The sequence below is a fragment of the Dermochelys coriacea genome, chromosome 6 (genome assembly GCF_009764565.3).
Source record: "Dermochelys coriacea isolate rDerCor1 chromosome 6, rDerCor1.pri.v4, whole genome shotgun sequence".
Classification (NCBI taxonomy): domain Eukaryota; kingdom Metazoa; phylum Chordata; order Testudines; family Dermochelyidae; genus Dermochelys; species Dermochelys coriacea.
In genome coordinates this window covers 13,372,025-13,393,850 of record NC_050073.1, presented here as the reverse complement: position 1 = coordinate 13,393,850, position 21,826 = coordinate 13,372,025, and the positions used below count along the sequence as shown (strand labels likewise).

Sequence of the window (21,826 nt, the reverse complement as noted above, 5' to 3'; positions counted from 1 at the left end):
TGCCAGGCCCAGCCTGGGCACTGGGGGCTGATCTGCTGCTGTGACCAAGAAAGGGGGGGCTTGATTTTCTTGGATGGCAGGGGGAGCCTATTGATGGGCAGTTTCTATTGGTGCTCTGGAAGGCTTTACCCTTTCTCAGGAGATCTTCGGGTGAGTTGGGGACCAATCCGTCTCAGACGGGGACAGCTGCATGAGCATTGGCTGCCGGATTTCAGGTCACTGCTACATGTGGGGTTGGAAGTTTGCAACACATGCCAGTGGGAGCACTCGGGGGACTGCAAGCTGCTGTGAATAGTCAGACACAACTTTTTAAAAAAATACAGTGATCCAGGCAGCAGTATCTCTTGGGAAAGGCCCTTCCCCAGCAGCAAGGCGACATCACTGACCAGTATGTACAGACCACAGTGCTGCAAAGTGTCAGGTATCTCATCTGACCCTGGTTTGGCAACCCTGTGACTCCTGTCCCTACTGCAGATGGAATCCAGTGAAGGCAGGGATTGTAGTTCCTCTGGCCAGTCACTAGAGGTCACTGCTGCTTCATATTTTGGAAGGAGCGGGGGAAGAAGTACTTGCGAAATGTTCGGTAACAGGTAACATCTTGTCAAGTTGATGATGCACACAGGGCCGCCGTGCCAGGTTATGAAATGTAACACATACATAACGTCGTATTTGTCCTTGTATAAGATGCTTTGCTTTTCCTTGGGGAAATGTCCTGGTTTTCTCACCTTTAGGGTTTGCCCCTCCTGTTCCTGATGGCGCAGAGGAAACTTAACTGGTTTTCTGAACTTGGAGTATGAGCCTGTGCCACTCCACGTTCTGGAAGGCTGTGTGCTGGGCAGCAGTTGGAGCTACCTGAACACAGGTCTCTGTAAGGGATCAGAGAGGCTGGTCTGGCATTTAGATCTGAACATAGACAGGGCCAGGCTCAGTCTGATCTTCCCTGGGAAAGCGCTCCCCAGCTGCGGCCTGCTGCTGAGAATGCTCTGCATGTGCCCCTGGGAGTCTGACCTGGACTTTGTTAGCTGTAGTGCCCCTGGAAAATGTAGTCAGGTTGGTGGATCACGGGTGGGTGAACAATCTCTGAGACAGCCTCGCCTTGAGCTATTACGAGTCTTGTAAATCAGGCTACTGCTAGGGTTTGGAATGATATCCTGAAACTCATGGGGGTTTGGTACAGTTTGAGAGTCATGGTGTGATATGCTCAGATAATTTGGCTGCTGCACACTCTCTGAGCTGTACTTTGCGTGTGACATTTACCTTCAGTCCCAGAGAAGGAATTCCAGTCTCAACCAGGCGGATTCAGGAGTGACACCACTTTGTAGAGGCTGAAACCTCCCAACTGTAAAATACAAAGATTAGCATCAGCAGCCACTGGCTTCCTTTGTAATTCCCTCCCCAGTCTTCACTTCCCACACCAATCCATATATATTTTCATCCATTGATAAATTGTGACTCACACTACACGTCAGGGAGTTTATGGCCAGTGAATTTCCACACTAGGGTCCAGATTTTCTGCTGGTACAAATCAGTATCGCTCCACTGACTTCAGAGTAGCTTCACTGATTTAAACTAACCATGGATCTGGCCTTGACCATCACTGGAAGTTCATTTGAGCTTTCTTTAGGGAAGTTGTGAGGCACCTATCAGTCTGTCCCTAGCATGATGAGCCCATATGTAACACAGACACTAGCTCTGGGCTCATTTTATCCCACTTTTTAGCTCTTCACAAATTTCTGACGTCTCTACAGTCACTCCCATGATGCTGCTGTCACAACAGTGGGTCTGCAACGGTGAAAGACTGTAATAATTTAACTGGAGGCCCAGCCTGCGAGACTGGGCTCCCTATGGAAATTCCAGCCATTTCTAGTGTATGGTCAAACCTAGGGAAAATGAGACAGGGATGGGGGGACCTGACCCTCAGCAAAACTAAGCCCATCCCTGAATTCTGAATGTTCAGAACTAAGTACTCCATAGAGGCTGGCTTCTTGGCTGAATCCTAAGTAGAAATGAGACAGCAAGAGAGAACAACAGGCTTCCCACATCTCCAAAACTAAAATATAGCTTTGACTGCAGGAGCAGTTTCATTATTTTCCAGTGAGAATCTTGTCCCTCCCTTTATTCCCTCTCCCCTGGCTCCTCCTTTAATGTTCTTCATTAGCAGCAGCTACAATGCTTATGCTCAGGGGATGGAGTTTGGGAACTTTGCCTTAGAATAACATTCATATGTGGAATACAGGATCAATGAGAGCTGCAGCTGCACATGGATTGAAATCCACACATAGTCACATGGTCCTCAGCAACCACTGCTGCAGCTCTGTGATTTTATTCCCGGAATAAAGGAATCTTGCTATAAAAACCCACGGAGGGAACAGGACAGACAGAGGTGCTCATTTCCCTCTGTTTATGTGTCTCCTGCAGGTTGATGGGTTGCCAGCTCACAGCTGCTTGTTGTGAGGATCTCTCCTCTGTTCTCAGTATCAACCAGACTCTGACCGAGTTGGAGCTGAGGGGGAACCTCCTTAGAGATTCAGGAGTGCAGCTGCTGTGTGAGGGACTGAAGCATGCAAACTGCAAGCTGCAGAAACTGGGGTGAGTGTTTACAGGTTTCTTTTCTGTAAAGAACTCAGCAGGCTGTGCCAATAGTGTGAGACTGTCAGCTCCCTGCGAGTACATGGTGAGGCTGACAGCTGACTAACCCTGCAGCACCTGTTGTGTCCTGATGGCCTGTCATGTTTGTAAACTTGAAGTTACAAAGAAAGATGGGCGCAAACTGGAGCTTTACCTCCAAACTCCTCCTCTTCCTCTCTGAATTTGAGGAATAAGTGTTTTGCCTGTAATTGAATACATGTGCTGGTAGTATCACCTATTATTAAGTTTGCCTGATACTTCCTATTGTAAGTCTGTCTGTTGCTTATAAATTGGCTGAACTCTAAGTGCTTGGGTGGAAATTTTCCACACAGGGGGTCTGCTTCAGGCTGAACTTTTTTAGTAAATTTAAGCTCAATAGTGCCAATGCTTCCAAGAACAAGATTAGGGTGAACATATTTTTACCAGACATTTTGCTAAGGAGATCTCACCCCCACCACCTTTATGTTGGAGCAAGGACTCAACATTTAGCAGGACACAGCCTCTTTGTTAATGTGCCTTTTGCTTTTCCTGTGAAAATCTTCCCAAACGGGCATCTCTGGGCCTTTCTGTGTTCTGTCCCAAGCCTACAGACCAGCTCAAGTGAATTGCATCCTCCACAGAGGCTCAAGGGCTGACCAATTAGACAGCAGGCTCTTATGTGTCACAGCCTTTTGTAGGCATCCCATGCCTGCCTTCCAGCGGGACCTAATAATTATGCAGGGACATTTGCTCTATGGTTAATCAGACTCTGGGAGCGGGGACAAAGCAAGAGGTTTGATATAAAAGGCTAAGTTGATCTTGATAGAGGGGTCCTCTTTTTTGATTTGACAAATGGCTGTGACCTTTTGTCCAAGGGAAGACCCCATCCTGTGAAGGGTTGTTGGGATTGGAACCTGCCTGGGTCTCCATAGAGGAGATGTGGGAGGGAGGAGCATTTAAATCCTGTTGTTGTTTTATGTTTTCTCTGTATATTTTTGTCCTTAAATAATTGCTCTCTGCTTTGAGAATGCTGGGTAGGTAACTAGTAAACCACAAAAAGAAAAAGGAGTACTTGTGGTACCTTAGAGACTAACAAATTTATTTGAGCATAAGCTTTCGTGAGCTACAGCTCACTTCATCGGATGCATCCAATGAAGTGAGCTGTAGCTCACGAAAGCTTATGCTCAAATAAATTTGTTAGTCTCTAAGGTGCCACAAGTACTCCTTTTCTTTTCACGAATACAGACTAACACGGCTGCTACTCTGAAACCTGTCATTAGTAAACCACAGTTATAGGCTTTGGAAAGAGAGCAAAGTCCAGGGACTGCACTTAGTCAGACCTTCTGGGGATAATCAGCGTGGCTGCCCCGGCCTAAACGCCCAGTCAGAAGGGAATGGGACACAGGTCCGTGCCCAGAGACAGGTGACAGCTAGAAGCCTGAGGGAGTTTTCCTTCAGCAGACCAGAGGGGATCAAAGGTGCAGTTACTCTAAAACTCTGACAGATGGGAATGCGGGGGCCATCTTGAATTCTGGTTGATCAGTGGAAAGGACTAGGGGTGGTGCTTAGGTTGGAAGTCTTTCCCCACCCCTTATTCCTCATTGGTAATGGCAGAGGGTTGGGGCTTGAAATGTCTGGCTCATTCCCAGGGTGGTCCAGTCAGGGTGAAATTCAAGGAGCAGGGCTTATGCAGGAAGTCCCACCCAACACTGGTTTCTCATTAGACTAGGGGTGGGGCTTGGGACAGGGTCTGAGGCAGGGCTTCTGGCCCATTCTCAATGCTGAATGGTCTGGGAGAGAAGCGGGTGGGTGGGGCCACCTGTCATAACAGCTGGGATAAGCCCCATTCACACAGTGATTGCTTCTCTCTGCATTTCTCTCTCCTGCAGGTTGAAAAATTTCCTTCTCACAGATGCTTGCTGTGAGGATCTTGCGGCTGTTCTCAGCATCAGTGACAGCCTGACAGAGCTGGAGCTGGGTATTGACTATCTAAGAGATTCTGGAGTGCAGTTGCTGTGTGAGGGACTGAAACACCCGAACTGCAAACTGCAGAAACTGGGGTAAGTAACATTTGGCCGCCTCTGTGCATTTACAGGTGTCCTTTGTATAAAGCGCTTGGCAGGGAGTGTGTCTGATGTCTGCTCCCTGCAGCTACATGGAGATGATGAGAGATTAGTGTCTCTCCAGCACCTGCGTCATTGGCTCACAACATGCACTGGACTGCCATGCTTGGAAATTTTTTTAAGTAAAGCAGGGCCCACACCAGAAGCTGGCTCCACAGCCCCCTGACATTTAGCAAATAAATAGATTTTTTTAAACAACTCTTTTTTTTACTAAAATGCATTTGCTTTAAAATAGTGCAGTCTTTCCCCTTCAGCTAGCAGCCTGTTTTGTAGAGAACTTTGACTTTTGATATTTTGACATATTGATTTAAAATTTATTAAGGCAAAAGAGGCTCCAGGAGCTGGAGGATTCTTAACCTCCCAATCTGAGCTGAACTATCCAGTGTGGTTTCAGCTTCAGCCCTAGCCATGGTAGCTCCTGCCTTGAAATTCACAGAGACAGGGCAGAAGCTTCTCTCAGCTGAGAGGCACCACCAGTTTGGAGAAATACCCTTTGAAGTGCAGCCCTTTGGGAGTGGGGAGGTGTGGTCACAGTAACAAACCAGGCAGGTTAGAACAGAGGCCAATGTTGGACTCATTATAAAACACAAAGCCCTTTTGGGGCAAGCTGTGGTTCCTTCCTTTTCTATTCTAGTACATGCTGCTCGGTGGTTGTTCTTTCATGGCTGAACTTCAAACCTGGTGTGGGGTGCTCCTGGGACTTCGGGCCAGATTTTCAGAATTGCTCAGAACCCAGCAGCTCCCATTGTCGCTCTTCTGCCCAAGTTTTCCAGAGACCTGCGCGTTGGATGCTGAGATATCTTGAAAAGCTGCAAAAGCACAAGCAGAGTGAATGGCAAAATCGGCCTCCCAGCTAAGGTCCATCATTGGAAGTTTGGGATTAGTGCCATTAGCCCCTAATGCAGGGATCCCAATTTCTCCCCAAGAACATCAGATCCACAGCCTGGAGGGCTGAGCTGCTTCTGTCCCCATCTCTCCCCTTCAGCCATCAAGGGAAACCTTAAAACTCTGCCTATCTGTGTGTAGATGGATGGGATTCAACTCCAGGCTAGTTGATTTCTTCTTTTATTCTCACCATCAGTGCTTCTTCCTTATCTTCCCTCTTGAGGATAAGGTGCCACTGTCCATTACACAGCCTGCAGAAAAGAGAATCCACCAGCGACTATCAAAACCTCTCCTCTCTGTAGGAAAAAGTAGCCATCTGTCAGTGGTTTCTCTTCCCATCACCCCATTGACTTTCCTTCCCTCCCCCTTGCTCTGGGAGCCTTTTGCTCAGGACACCTGCTGCTTCCTGCCTCCTCCTGAGGATCAATACCTACAGCTCACTGGTGCCTCCCGTCTGTGTGGCCCTGCAGAGTCCTGCCCCTTTTATCCCTTATAGGTTGGAGGGTTGGGAATGAGTCATTCACAGATGGTGGCATGAGAGGCAGTGATGCCAAATGGTCAGACAGCTCAGGAATGTGATGGTACCTCATCTGCCCCAAATTCAGCTCCATTTTCATTGCTTAGCTGAACCTGGAACTATGAAATTTCCAGCTCACTGGGGGAAACATCTTTGGGTTTCAAACAATCAAATATACCTACATTACAACTGTCAGAAGCCCTGTCTCTGAGGCCCTGGCTGGACCAAGCTGCCCATCTGTCAATGTCCCATCCTGGTCTCTGATCTTCGTGCGAGTTCTCTCTTCCCTTTCACACTATGCCCCCATTTCCCTGTCTCTTTCTTTCCTCTCAGTTTCTCTCCTCCCTGCCCTCCAATGGGCTTGCTATAGGACACTGACCTTTCTGAAAGTGTGTCACCCCAACCCCTTGTCTTTCATGTTCAGTGTAAAATTAACCTTTGGACAGTACATCTCCCTGACCCTCAAAACCATAACTTGGTCTGGTGGGCAATTCTTAGGCCTCATGCACTAGACTTGTATTGTTGGAGTTTCAACTGGCTTTTTTGAATGAGCGAACTACAAGCAATTCAATGTGTTCAACTCACAATGGCTGAATGGACTCTGGCTTTGCCCTCCATACTGGCATTGTCTTACCCAAAAGTATTGGAGCTAAATCAGTGCACCTGTCATCATGCATATAGATTAGAAGGCCAGAAGGGACCTTGTGACATGTAGTCTGACCTGTACAATACAGGCCAGAGAACTTCCCTGAATTAATTCCTGTTTGAACTAGGGCATCTCTCTTTTGAGAAAAGGTCCAATCCAAACCCAACCACAAGTCTTGCACAAGAGGAATGTGCAAACAAACCCTTGAAAACAAGAAAACATCCCATTTAAATATCGTCACCCCTCACACAACACAATCACCAATTCCACTGCCAGACTCTGCTCCTCTAAGTCCTATGCTCTGCCATGTGCAGTAATGCAACGCACACATTGCATTCCTCACAACTGCACTATAATGCGAACCTTCACTCTGACCTTGGCAGCATGTGTGTCTGCTGGACACCCGTGCCTTCATATTTCAGAGGACGGCATCATTTGCAATAGCTGAGACAAAGCTAGTACTTTGGTTTATCTCTCAGGGGAACTCCCAGGACTGTAAGGGATGAGGATCCCTTTAATGGTGTGAGGGCTGAAGTTTGGCTGGTTACTTACCCTCTGGCCTGTCCTTTGTAAGGCTGGGAGGGCAGGAGGTGCTGGCCTGTGTTCCTCAGAGGCAGGAAGGAGCTGACTGTAACAGCTGGCTGTGAATTCCCCCCGTGCGTGCGCGCGCACACACATTCACAAAAAATTTTGTGAACTACAACTATGTAGTTGAACAAAGCCATTTTCCATTTAAAAAAAAAAAATTTTAAATGGAGAATTTTCAGCCAGCTCTGCTTGCTGCAGTACTGGGAGCCTCCAAATCTGCTTTGCCCACTGGCAGCTCCGGCACCAGATGGCCTGACAGGCACTCTACAAGCTGAGCCACTGTTTCATTGTAGCTGTACCTTCTGAGGGGCCTGCTCCCTATGTGTAGAGGACAACAGGGGGACCTGGCTTCTCCTATACCACTCTCTGGTTTGGCTGCAGGCTCTTACCTACAACTGGGGCACATGGGCCCTTGAGGCTCTGGCTCTGAGAGACCTGCACCATCAGAGCACTCATGGACCCTCTTCTTTCCTCTCTCATCCATGACCAGAGAGTTAAAGGAGAAAAGACGGACTGCCCCCAAAACGATCCCTCTTGTGGAAGAGAGGTGTGGCCAGAGCAGATGCTAGACTGGCTCAGAAAATCCCTTAACCAAAAGGGAGCCTTGCTCATTGCTATTTTTATAATTTAATATAGCGTACTTCAGTTTAGAGTCATTTGTATGAGCCTCCATTGGAATCCAATTTAAAAAGATCTTGAGACTCTGCCACAAAGAGGAGACCCCTGGTGTGCTGATTACCCAGGAGTGGAGGCAGAGAATTCTGGGAGCCCCACAGAGGGGCAGTTCTAGTCTCTGGCAGGCTGTCAAATTTTGGCCATCTCTAACCAGCAGGAAAAAAGGGAACACCCACAATACATGGTTGGGGTGAGAACTATCAGTCTGCCAGTTTTCAATCCACTTCATATGTGTTTGTCTTGATTTTTGTACAGTGCTATTTTTAATCAAAATGCAGTGTGCTAATAAATCAAGTTGCTTGCAGAAGTCTAAGTACATCATCTCAGTAGTTACCTTTATCAACCAGACTCTCCGACAAACCTGTTTTTCATGAACTACATTGACTGCCATTATTGATATTCAGTCCTTTACCTCTTTATTACTAGATCCATCTCAGCTGTTCCATTATTTTTTCCTGGGTTGATGGGAGGCCAAATGACGCTTCATTCCATTTATCATTTTAAAATATCAGCACAGCATTGGCTTTCCTTCAGTCCTCTGGAACTTCCTCAATTTCCCAAGATTTATTTAACATCAACAGTCCAGAAAGCTCCTCAGCCAATTATTATTGGGGGGGGGGGGGAAAATTGGTGCAGTAAAGACCTTCTGATTTACAATTATTTAACTTTGAGATGCTGTTTAATCCTCTTTAGATGGTGATAAAATATTTTCTGTTCCAACACTATTATGTTATGAATAAATCCTCCAGCTTCCTGGAAAAAATTGGGTTTGTTTAGTTTGGAGAAGAGAAGACTGAGAGGGGACATAAGTATATTTTTCAAGTACATAAAAGATTGTTGCAAGGAGGAGGGAGAAAAATTGTTCTCCTTAACCTCTGAGAATAGGACAAGAAGCAATTGACTTAAATTGCAGCAAGGGCAGGTTAGGTTAGACATTAGGAAAAACTTTCTAACTGTCAGGGCAGTTAAGCACTGGAATAAATTGCCTAGGGATGTTGTGGAATCTCCAACATTAGATTTCAGAGTAGCAGCCGTGTTAGTCTGTATTCGCAAAAAGAAAAGGAGTACTTGTGGCACCTTAGAGACTAACAAATTTATTAGAGCATAATTCGATGAAGTGAGCTGTAGCTCACGAAAGCTTATGCTCCAATAAATTTGTTAGTCTCTAAGGTGCCACAAGTACTCCTTTTCTTTTTCCAACATTAGAGACTTTTAAGAGCAGGTTAGACTGGGGTGGCCAACCTGAGCCTGAGAAGGAGCCAGAATTTACCAATGTACATTGCCAAAGAGCCACAGTAATACGTCAGCAGCCCCCAATCAGCTCTCTCCCGACCCCCTCCTCCCCCACTCAGTGCCTCCCACCCACCAGCAGCCCTGCTGATCAGTGCCTCCCCCTCCTTCCCTGCACCTCTCAATCAGCTGTTTCGTGGCATGCAAGAGGCTCTGGGGGGAGGAGTGAGGGCACTGCAGGTTCAGAGGAGGAAGCAGGAAGGGGTGGAGTGGGGGCTAGGCCTGTGACAGAGCCAGGGATTGAGCAGTGAGCACCTCCCGGCACACTGGAAAGTTGGCACCTGTAGCTCCAGCCCCGGAGTTGGTGCCTATACAAGGAGCCGCATATTAACTTCTGAAGAGCCGCATGTGGCTCCAGAGCCACAGGTTGGCCATCCCTGAGTTAGACAAACACCAGTCAGGGATGGTCCAGATAATATTTGGTCCTGCCAAGAGTGCAGGAGACTGGACTAGATGACCTCTTGAGGTTCCTTCCAGTCCTATGACTCTAATTCCTGTCAGCTACAAAACAAAAGTAGATATTTTGCCTTTTCTGCATCATTGTTGACAATTTTACTATCTCCATCTAATAATGGACCTACACTATTGTTAGGATTACTTTTGTTACAGATATATTAAAAAAAATCCCTTTATTATTCTTAACCATATTGTCCATAGATGCTTTTGCTGTTGAGACTTTTAGCTTCACTTATCAATTGCCTGCACTTCTTAATTTCTGATTTATATTAATTGCCATTAACCTGTCTTTTATCCTCTCCTATCCTTACTAACAGGTTTCAGAGTAGCAGCCGTGTTAGTCTGTATTTGCAAAAAGAAAAGGAGTACCCGTGGCACCTTAGAGACTAACAAATTTGTTAGTCTCTAAGGTGCCACGGGTACTCCTTTTCTTTTTATCCTTACTAAATAGGTTGTAGTCATTAATTTAAACATTCTAATCATGTGAATCCTCCCATAGATTCTAGTAATACCAACTACACAGAATTTCTCATGTGAGCATTTCCAGTTCCTCCTATTTATTACCCAGACTCCTAGCAGTGGTACATAGAAAACTAAGGAATTTTCTTCATGTCATCTTGAGTGTCCCAGAATGACGCAGTAATATATTCTGTGGTCAATACCAGGCTTCTTTTATATGTAGCAAGTTAAAGGGTTCAGCCATGGAGGTTAATTACAGACTTCCCATACAATTCAATAGGCCAAGAAATATGCTCCCTTTAGAGGAATTTTTTTGATTGTGGAGCCTGCATACCACCATGCAGTGAGATCATGTGTCCCAGGTCTGGAACCTTACAAGAAGCACAAGTCAGATTCACTGTGAATTCCTTCATTTTATAAGCATTGTGAACCCCACCTCCAGCCTTTGTAAGTGGTTCTGATACAGGCAAGGGAAGGAAGTCATTTATTACAGACCCAGAAAGTCTCTTGTGGAACAGGGAACCCAGTTGTGCTGGGCTGGGAGCAGGGTGCATTCTATTATCAGTAATATACATAGCTTGGAGTTTGGCTGTGAGGAAAAAATGTCACTTGTCTTCCGGTTTGGCTCCCACATGCCCTGGCTGATAGGGTACGTGGTTACTGCAGAGGTAACCTGGGCTGTTACCAAGGCTTTAGCCCTAACTCCTCTGCTGACCACAGACAAAAGCCTTTGACCCAGGTTTGGAAGTGCGGTAAACCATAACAAGCTTATTTGACTAGGGCAGTGCCCAAACATTTCCTTTTCCACCTCCCCCCCCCATCCCCTTTACCAGTCATGGAATGTCTCTGCGCTCTCCCAGAGAATGGAATCGTGGCCGAGAGTGGAGGCCGGAAGCCGGGGGCCAAGCTGCTGCCGGGAGTGGAGCTGGGATCTCAGTTTGGGCTTGGGGCTGGGCCAGAGTTGAGCTGGGGTACAATGGGGCTGGGTGGCACTCTTTCCCCACCACTCCATGTGGGCTGGCAAGGGCCTCACCGTGCCTCCAGGACATTCTTCCATGCCCCCCAGGGGGGCATGCCCCACAGTTTGGAGACCACTGAACTAGAGTATAGATTAGAGCTCAGGTTCCACATTAACTCAGGCTGAAACCAACCCACTTTGCATGTGGATGCAGGTTGGAACCTAGGTTACTTAACTCATGTGCTGCCAGTCTTCCATTGCCTTCCCACAGGGCCGTATTTTACTGCCTATCTTCTATACCTGAAGACACCTCCCAGCACAGATACACCAGTTTGGTGTTTAAACCCCACATTCCATGCAGCCTCCTATGTCTTACACAGCACTTGAATTGCACTGCTGTCTGGGAGAGCCTCACCCCAGCGTACTGCTAGCTGGTCAGAGGCTCACGCCATAGAGTGGCGCAGTTTAGTACAGTGCTAAGAACCATGGGATATGCCCCCAGAAGTCCTGGCACCTGACCTGGGTTAGTGCAGCGCCAGTGTGGACAAAGCTGCAGAGGTATGACTTGAGTGTGGCTTAGCAGTGTGGACACACAATGCCCATGCTTGGCTAACCTAGGTTCCCAGAACTAGACATCCAGAGCTGGGGTAACTGCTGTGATGATATAGGTGTAGTTTTAGGCACTGGGGAATGTTTTGGGGGAGGCAGAGGAGCTCACAGAGCAGCTTTAGATTGAATTTGCATAAGCAGAAAGGAGCTTGAGTATAAGCACTGGGAAAGGGTTTGAACTATTACTCAGTGTCTGTTAGAATTCTCCAGCCCTTTACAAACACCCTTGCAGTCTGCTACCCTCCCTTCAGCTCATCTGAACATTCCCTTGTGGAACACAGGGTGACTGGCAGGACCAGGGGCACATGGACAGGATTCCACACAGGGGTCGTTGGTGCTAACAGTCCCACAGCCTCCTGCTAGAACCCCATGACTGGTCTCTTCTGAATGAGCTATCCCTTTCCAGACAGACACTGACATCAGTGAAAGAATTGCTACAAACAGGAGGGAAATGATAACTTGTTTCCTTCTCTGTGTGTTTCTGTCTCCTGCAGGTTGTGGGGTTGTGATCTCACAGCTGATTGTTGTGAGGATCTCTCCTCTGCTCTCAGCACTAGCCAGTACTTGACAGAGCTGGAACTGGGGTATAACGAACTGGGAGATTCCGGAGTGCAGCTGCTGTGTGAGGGAGTGAAACATCCAAACTGCAAACTGCAGAAACTAGGGTAAGTAGCAGCTGGTTTCTCTATGCCTATTGACATTGTACTATTGTGATTTCAGCTCTTTCTACTAGAAGGGGGAGGGATAGCTCAGTGATTTGAGCCTTGGCCTGCTAAACCCAGGGTTGTGAGTTCATCCTTGAGGGAGGCCATTTAGGGATTGGGGATTGGCCCTGCTTTGAGCAGGGGTTTGGACTAGAAGATTACCTCCTAAGGTCCCTTCCAACCCTGATATTCTATGAAGCCCAGGACTAATGAATGCATCAACAACCCTTAAACACCTACTGTCTTCCCAAGGAGTCAGAAAGAGACCCACTGCTATGTAGATTTTGTATTAGATGAGAAATTAGATCACACAGCCACTCTACATGCACCATAAATGCAGTGTATTTTACTGAAGACCTCGACTACTTTACTCATTCTGTGTAAATGAAAACACAGTATAGGAGACTTCACAATTTGACTAGAATAACCTTCTGTCATTCAAATCCTTTACCTTTATTGTAATAAATGAATCCTGGGACAAACTTAACCACCTGAGAGAGGAAAAAGGGAAGCAGGAAAGGACAAAGAAATTCAGTAGAAATAATCATTAGCTGGGGACTGTCTATGGGAGCAGCCAGGGTGCTTTGTCCTTCACCTGTCTCTTCTTCAGCCTGCCCCTCTCTCTAGGCAGCAGCTCTCACTGAGGCTGACAGAACTGTAGGTCCCGTTAGCTCACCCTGGAACTTCTGCTCTAGCCAACGACTGACCAGTGTCAAACCTCCCATTCCTCAGCAAGTTCAAAGAGAAGCTAAGAAAAGGCCAACTACAAGCTCCACCTGACTGATGCCAACATTCGAGACCCAGCACAGTCTGGATTCAGGCTAGGATATGGAATTGATGCTGCTTTAATGCTCTTCTCCTGTCACTGGGTAGAGGATAGAGAATGAAAGGCCTAAAGACTATGTGCTGCAAAAGAATTGGGCCACATCAACCGCATCCAGAATGCATGGACCATCTAACTGGCCCAAAGCTACAAAGATGGTCCCTGAGATGGAGGAAGCATGAAATGATACCTATCACAGTAATGGCCTGTCACAAGGCACTTTTCCAGCTATCCAGTGTGCAGCACTGCCTAGCTAGTTTTCACAGCCTCTCCATTATAAACAAATCGTTTGTTACCTTTCTATCATATGTACCTTTAATCCTCTATTTTCAGGATGGGCAGGGTAGAGCACAGTTGTACACCAGGAGAAGCCTGCCCCACAGCTTCTTTCCTCCACCCAGCTTCCTGTTCCTCCCAGTTACTGAGCCAATTGTCTCATTAGCCTAGCAATTATCACCAAGTGTCAGGAATCCCCAATGGAAATAGGTTGATTGGCTCCTATTAAGCCGTCAGCCTTCGCTGTACTGCAACATCTTCAGTGACCAGGGTGTTGCAGTCATTGCTCTGTAACAAGTCCATGTGGAAGAGAAGGGAGCTCTCTTGGTTCACCAGCAACATCTGAAGCAAAGTTCCCTTCTCTTTCCTGGTTGGGCTGTCCAGAGGAAGAAGAGGTGAAAGATTCTGGTCATTAGCTGTGCCAGCCTGAGCAGTCTGCTACTGCCTAAAAGACCCTACTTGCAGTAGGAGCTCTCATCGTATGATTCTGTCACTTGGTTCCAGTAAACAATCACCACCTGAGATAAAGATGCTAAAAAACAAAGCAGAAGGAGGTTGATCCTTTTTCTTTTTATCTTTGTCTTCTATGAGGGATGCCTCCTGGCTCCACCACCGTGTGTGGAAGTGTTGGAGGCAGAGTGGCAGCATTAATAGCTCCCTAGAAGGGGAAACCAAATGTCCATGTCTGTCCTCTATAATTACTGATGTTCTCCTGGGTTGGGTGGTGTTCCAAAAGCTGCTATTGTGTGTGTGATTTAACAATGCGGGGGAGGAATAGGTAAGTGGTTTGAGCATTGGCCTGCTAAACTCAGGATTGTGAGTTCAATCCTTGAGGGGACCATTTGGGATCTGGGGCAAAAATTGGGGATTGGTCCTGCTTTGAGCAGGGGGTTGGACTAAATGACCTCCTGAGATCCCTTCCAACCCTGGGATTCTATGAATCACTGCTGAGTTAAGGCTTTTTTGAAAGATTCTGTGCTATTTATTATGATAAAGGTGGAGGAGGGAAGTAGGAATATAGAAAATGGCTTGTAACAACACAGGGATTTAAGAGGGAAGTATAAAAGTGGTGACTTGCAAAGAAATCACTCTTTGGGTGATCTCACTTGGCAAGGGCCTCAGACCAGAATGGACACTCATGTCTTGCTGTCTGGAATGCTGGCTGGGGCTTTAGATTACAGGGAAGACAGCTCCTCCTTAATTCTCCTAGTGCAGGATCAACAAAAGGAATTCTTTCTTGTGTCAGCTGCCTAGTTTGGTCTGCTTACTTGCTACCTTGATTTGATAATTTGAACTAATTCATCTAGTGAGTCTACCTCCGTTGTGATCTTGATTTGTGGTGTTCCATTCTTTATTAGTTTAGTGGAATTGTAGTAGTTTAATCAGAGATATGTATGTTCAGTGGTGTGCTGGTTTTTTTTTGTTTTTGTTTTTTTAAATATCTTTTATATAAAATCCATAAAAATTACCCAGACCAGGCTTATTCTTTCAAATTGCAACATGGGTCAAGTAGCCCTGAAGGCAAAGGTAATCTAGTCAAGATATTTAAAACACAAGGTGGGTGAGGTAGTATCTTTTTTCAGACCAATTTCTGTTGTGGGGAAGAGGCAAGATTTTGAACTACACAGAGCTTTTCTTCAGGTCTGTGTAAACTTGAAAGCTTGTCTCACTCACCAACAGAAGTTGGTCTGATAAAAGACATTACCTCACCCACCTTGTGTCTCTCATATCCTGGGACCAACACAGCCACAGCAATATTGTCCATGAGATATTAAAGAGCCATTTGGCTTTGGTTCTGAATTGTTACCTAGGTCCCTCACAGTAGCCCAAGGGGATAGTTTTGTGTGGTGTGAGTCCCTGCTCTTTCCAAGCTAGGCTTCACAGTAGGAGGCACTGGGTTACTCTCTGAGAAAGCAATGGTTTTCATTTGCTTAAACTGCAGGGAAACAGAGTCCTGGCAATGAATGAGCTTGTGACCTATTTCCCAGATGTTTTCTTCTATGTAGTGAGGTATTCCCCACCCCACTAGAAATGCACCTACATCCTATCTACACTGTTCCATTCTTGGCTGACTATCCCTTCGTGGAATAAGGGTAACTGGTATAACCGGGCACATGGAAAGGAATCCACTCATTACCAAAGCATTCTGAGTAGCAGGGAGCTACACTTCAAACGATTCAGAGAGTGAAGCTGGTGCAGACACAGTGACTTGCTTACTGAGCAAGGCATCTCGCAGTGAGCACATGATCCGGTGGTCTGGGATCTGCAATGGCTGACAGCTGGTCTCTGGGTGGAGTTTAAGGTGTTGGTTATGAGCTATAAAGATCTAAATGGCCTGTTTGATTACTTCTTCCTATGCTACTGCCACAGCTTCAGTCAGCAGGGATACCTCAGTTGGATCCCCCTTGTTATAGAGGAGAGGGGCTAGCTGTCAGGGTGCTCTGGAACTTACTTCCCTCCTTGGCAGAAAATAGCCTGAGTCTGGTGACCACTTGGGCATGTTGTAAAAGACATTTGTTGGATCAGGGTTTTGGGTTTGCTGAGGGTCACTGAAGGATGCCTCCCAGAGCAAGGAAGGGATGGGAGAGAGAGAGAGAGAGAGTGCGTGAGTGTGTCTGGCTAGCTGAGTTCCTGTTTGAATATTTATTTTGATGTTGTTGGGGTTTTGCTGTAGTGTTGATTCTGCATTTGGAGCTTAGAACTTTTTATAGGGGTATTTTGATGATGATTTAAATAGAAATAGTGGATTTTTCTCTGTCTCTGAATTCAGTCTCTTTAGAGATAAACACTGATGTCGAGGAGAAACACAGGCGTTGTAAACAAGTAGTCTTTTCCTTTCTGTATCTGTCTGCTGCAGGTTAGAGCATTGCAGTCTAACCGCTGCTTGTTGTGGTGGTCTGTCCTCTGCGCTAAGCATGAACCAGCACCTGACTGAGCTAGATATAGGGAGAAACAAACTGGGAGATCCAGGAGTGCAGCTGCTGTGTCAGGGACTGAAACATCCCAACTGCAAACTACACAAAATAAGGTAAGTACCAGCTGGTTTCCTTTAGTCTGTGCCTGTTAACACAGTAGTGTTGTGAGGTTATGCTCCATTTACCAGGATCACAATACCCTGCATGGAACCCAGCCATGGACCAGCCCTCTCTGCTCCTGAGACAAAGAACAGAGACCCACTGATGTAATCACTGGTCACATTTTGCTAGTTAAACAATTGAATAATATAGTCAAGTTCAACCCTTGACCCTTTTTAGGCTGGGCAGCTGCCTTAACATGGCAGCCACGGATTCCTCTGATACAGGGTAATCTTTTGGTGGGGCAAAGCAGATACAGCCAACTGTGTGCCACCCAACCCTGCCTCAACTGAGGGGGTGTGCAGGGGCATGGAGGGCCTATATAAAAGGCAAGATGGGCAGAATATGCTCCACCAAATCTTAGGCAGAAACAGCAGCTGGGGTAATTTTAGAGCAGCCCTGAGATTTCTCTCAGTTAAACCAGAGTTCATTCTGGCTCAGGATCAGAGTAGAGGAAAGGTCACTTAGAGTCTATTTCTTCACTTCCAAGTCACCTCAGCGGTGCCAAATATAAACTTGGTGCAGCTGAGGACAGTCTAGTGGCTTCTAGCAAACCTGAAATGCAGCATATCTTGATGTTACAAGCACAATGACTTAACTTGCTAAGGCAATAATAACAACCTCACACATGCACGCGCTGCCCTGAACTGCAGCGGTCACTCCTGCTCTCCCAAAAGGGCTGGAAAGAAAATAAAATGAATGCTCAATCTGTAACATAGCAGCACCCTATTATATAGAGAAATCTGATGAGAATATTACTGTATATTTCTCTAAACAAAAGTTCATTGCTGGAATTTTTTCTGTTATTTGCATACACCTGCTAAAACTTCCTAAATAAATAGTTTTGACCCACTTTCTTCTCCCAAATTGGCTGCAAACAAGAAATGTGAATAAATAAAATCAACATTAGTGTGTTTTCCCACAAAGGGCTGGGATTCCCCCTGCTCATCACCAGTCATTTCAGGTCCAGTCCACAGCATCATCCCTGTTACTGATAACGCAGCCCAGCCAGCAATTGTCATTGGGAGCCAGCTGTGACCTGGCCCTGGGTGCCCTTTCTGGCCCATCCTTCTCATGGTAGATAATTAAGGGCTGGTCTGTGGCTCCAATGCCCTGAGCTCAGCCCTGTTATCTCTGATCTCCTTGGGGTCCCTCTGCGTTTGTCCTTCTGTCACCTAGCCTTAGCAATTGCCTCTCCCCTCCTGCTTGCAGGCTGCTCCCCGCTCCCTCCGGTGTACTGGTGCTGCTGCTCCCAGCCCCTGCCAGCCACAGCCTGAGTTACCCTATGCCCCAAGGTTACCTACATGCCACCCAAGCTCTACCCTACTCCTTGCCACTCCAAACCCCTCGTAAGGATTCAGGGGCTATAGGGAGGTGGGATGGTGGGGCTGTGAGAAGTGAATGTACCAGCTGGAGGCAGGAATGGGCAGGAGAGTGGAGCTGTGGAGGCCATACCCCTAATATGGGCCTAGAGTATGGGGAAAGGGGCTTTAAACATTCATTTGCAGCATAGGAGGCTCAGAGAGGTGTCAGTGGCCCATTCCTCTCAATGGAGTGCTCTTAGCTGAATGAGAACAGCCTGGGGAGATGAAACAATAAGGATGAGAAGTGTGAACTGCTCCATCCATCTGGGTGGGTGCTCTCATTCTCCCTCCTGTGGTTTCGGCTCTTGTGGACCTGTCATGCAGTGAGCATGCCTGGTCTCAGCTCCCTATGCTGGTCTCATTTGTTGTCTTGCTGTCTATAATCAGAGGTACTAGTTCTTATGTAGTGCAGTAACCCTTGAAATATTTCTAAACTGGTCATTGGTCCCATTCAATAGCTAATCTCAGGGGCAGGCCATGCTATCGCTTTCATGAAGGTCAGAGTCTTAGATTTTTCCCTAGCTCTGCACCACAAGAGTTATGAGCTCAGTTTACAGGGCTGTGTATCGGGAACTTCTTGACAAAATGACCCAACAACTTGCTTTTCTTTGATAACACTGAGTCCCATTGTTTAGGAAAGAGGGGAAACGCTTGAGTCATGATTCCATCACCCTAACTGCATACCAGAGTCTTTCATCTTTCCTCTAGTTAGTTAATGCTATTTTCCTTGAACAATACTCCTACAATACAAATGGATTCTGCGTGTGGAACTTAGAGCAACTTAAAATATTGCTATTACACCAGAAATGTTGGTCTCTGAGCAAAACAAACCTCTGTAGAACATGAGTAACATGTGCATCACATGTTGGCTGAAAGCTGCCAATGGCAGGGCAGACCACAGCCACTACTTTGGTTCAAAATCCACAGCATTTCTTCTTGAGCCACCACTTACTGCAACAGCAGACTGCCAGCAAAGCCTCTGCTTAGCAGTGGAGCCCTACACTTGCCACAGGTGTATTTCACTCTCTTTGGAGAGTCACTTTGGGCTGACCCATGTGGAGGTTCCAAACTTTATCTTGAATAACTTCTTAAATATTGCTTCCCAAAGGGGCAGTGGGTGGGGTGTGCTAGCTGAGAGAAATTGCTATAGATTTGGGGAGGGTCAGAGCCATAGTTTGAGCCACTGGTGTGGACAAAAAAGTTTAAAAAAAAAAATTCTGATTTTTCTATCCCATGACTTTTTGCAGGGGGGGGGGCTGTATCTCAGGAACCTTTTCTCAGATGACCCTAGATTTGAACCCCTAACCCCTCCCTGCCCCCCCATGACACACAGTAATGTTCAAGACAATCCAAGTAATCATGTAGGTGATGGAGCACTTAAAAAAGCCATCTGCAGCCCCACAACAGCTGCTGCAAACTAAACCCCTTCAACAGCTGTGTTACTGAAGCTCTGTGAGGAGCTCGTGCAGCAATGAGAGCTGAGATCATGCTGCTTCCATGGGGAGATTCTGTGAGCTGGATTTTGCAGCCCTTACTCCCTGTGAGCGCTGAGTAGCCCCACAGCGATCCATGGGACTGTCCGTGTCAGTAAGTGCTCACCGCCCTGAGCAAGGGATGCACAATCCAGCCCTTTACATGCAGAAAGGACATTGCTGTCCCTGCCCAGAGCTCACAGCATGAGGGGGGAGGGGAGGAAGCAGGTCGCCAGGCTACAGACTGCACCAGCACTTCTCCTCCCCTCTCCAACAGAAAAGGGGGCAGGGATAGCTCAGTGGCTTGAGCATTGGCTTGCTAAACCCAGGGTTGTGAGTTCAATCCTTGATGGGGCTGCTTAGGGATCTGGAGCAAAAATTGTGGATTGGTCCTGCTTTGAGCAGGGGGTTGGACTAGGTGACCTCCTGAGGTCCCTTCCAACCCTGATATTCTATGAAAGGCACCTGCTAGCAGTGAGATCAGCAGGCAAGACAGTGACACAGATCCTGTGAGTGCAGCTCATGGTGCTTCATAGGGGCTCTGGGCTCAGGTGTTGTGTCTGCAGAGAGAATTAACATGACCTTTTCCTTCCCTGTTTTCCCCACAGCTTGGGCTATCAGAGTGTAACTGAGGAAACCCAGGCAGAGCTGAATGCTGTGAAAGACACAAAACCTGATCTGGTCATAGAGATATGGTAGGGCTGGTGAGTGGGAGCCCCTGAACCAGCAAGGCTCTGATCTGGTTGCCCTCCCACTAGCTGAGGAAGCAGGCTGTGGGGAGGGGGAAACCTGCCCCTTTTAAGGGGGACCCCAGCAACATATTTCAGCATCTGTGGTAGGGGGCTGAGTAGAGATTGTGAGGCCCAGCCCTCCTGCCTGAGTGTGAGAGGCTCAGGAGTAGGAGCTGGATTTGCTCCATGCTTGGTCTGACCTCGGAGGGGGTAGCTGGTTTGTGGGGGGAGGGAGTGGGAGGGAGGATGCAGTTAAGGGCCCAAGCACAGGATGTGGGATCATGAGAGACCTGATAACCTCCCTTTTCAGTCTCTCTACGTGCAGGAGGGAGACTCAAGAACCATCCTCGGATCCAGAGGGGAATTGTCACTCTGATACAACAAATCACTGTTTGTGTATTTATAAAGTCTTGTAGTTTTACACAATTCCACAGCAACTAAGCCAGCATTTTCCATATTACATCACCAGCATTTGTTTGTCCCGGCTGTACCTTTCTGTGTCAGTTTTGTTGAGTCTAATAAAGATCATGAACCAAGAAATAATGCTGTCCTTTAGAGTTTGTATCTCTTGCCATAGTTTCTGCTAATGCACAAGAATTCTCCAGGCCTAGGAGAGCCCTCAAGGATGGTTCCTCAGATTATATATATTCATGGTTCCTGTTTCTTATCCATTGTGATCAACACCTTCAGAAGCTCGTGCAGGCAAAATCACAGAGTGACTTTTAATTTCTCTGGGCTTTTGTCAGAAAGCTGGTGTAGGTGACCCCTAAGAACCCTGAATGGCCAGCTGGGAGCAGAAATCAAAGGTGCAGGACAGGGAGATGGTTAAGTTTATGGCATATCATTGGCATTTTCAAAAGCACAATAGTAAGTCACATGTGCCCAAACAGAAGCTACTGCTCTAGTGATACCTGATGCAACAAACTTCTACAGCCATAGTCCTCATTCAGCTAGCTCTCTCCCAATTCTGGCTACTCTCACTGACAACGTAGTCATCGCTCTCTTTCCCCCCCCCCCCAAAAGCCTGAACTCCCCCCTTCAGCTGATAAATGGCTGAAGGATTCACTCTTGCTTTCCACAAAGTAACACCTAAGACAAGAGGCTGTTGGGATGATTTAAAGTCAACGTAGTCACAAGTTGTTTCCCTGTCTGTAGAAACATGCTTTTACGGTAACTGCAGGCACTAATTAGAGCCAGAGTTAAGTGATATAATGCACACTGGGATGGATGGCAAGGAGCTTTACTTTTAATGTAAATCAACCCAGTGCTGTGTTTGAACTGAAGTGGTTGCTAACTCCAATTAAAATGCTATGCTGGGAATTTTGTCTCTTGAGAGGAGCAAATGAATCTTTCTGTTCCTCCGAATGGTCCTGGAAAGGGCTGGATGTTGCAGAGCAGATGGTTTGGGGGGAAATGGCGACTGGCAGTGTGCTTGGGGTCACCCCTGCATAAGATGATAGAGACGAGAGTGGGCAGGCTGCTGGGATCAGGGGACTGCATGCTTGTCTGGCTGATGGTATCTGGGCTGTGAGCCACAGCAGGAGAGCATTTAAGGCACCCAAAGTTAGA

The 21,826-nt window shown here is 46.9% G+C and overlaps 1 protein-coding gene and 1 long non-coding RNA gene across 3 annotated transcripts in view; one reads left to right on the top strand and one right to left on the bottom strand.

The window, feature by feature from the left end:
- The window catches only part of LOC119857281 (NACHT, LRR and PYD domains-containing protein 3-like), a 158,660-nt gene that overhangs the window by 35,689 nt on the left and 101,145 nt on the right, over nucleotides 1-21,826 (top strand). Inside the window, 2 exon segments of the mRNA XM_043516754.1 lie at nucleotides 2,419-2,589; nucleotides 4,497-4,667. Of these exon segments, the coding sequence (XP_043372689.1) occupies nucleotides 2,419-2,589; nucleotides 4,497-4,667 (342 nt within the window).
- On the bottom strand, nucleotides 4,617-13,898 carry LOC119857282. Of its 2 annotated transcripts, none has more exons than XR_005293557.2 (3): nucleotides 13,637-13,898; nucleotides 5,806-5,866; nucleotides 4,617-5,539 (listed from the first exon to the last, which is right to left on the bottom strand). It is a non-coding gene; the product is annotated as an uncharacterized LOC119857282 (long non-coding RNA). The 2 variants fall into 2 exon arrangements; XR_005293558.2 differs by having other exon boundaries at nucleotides 13,654-13,898.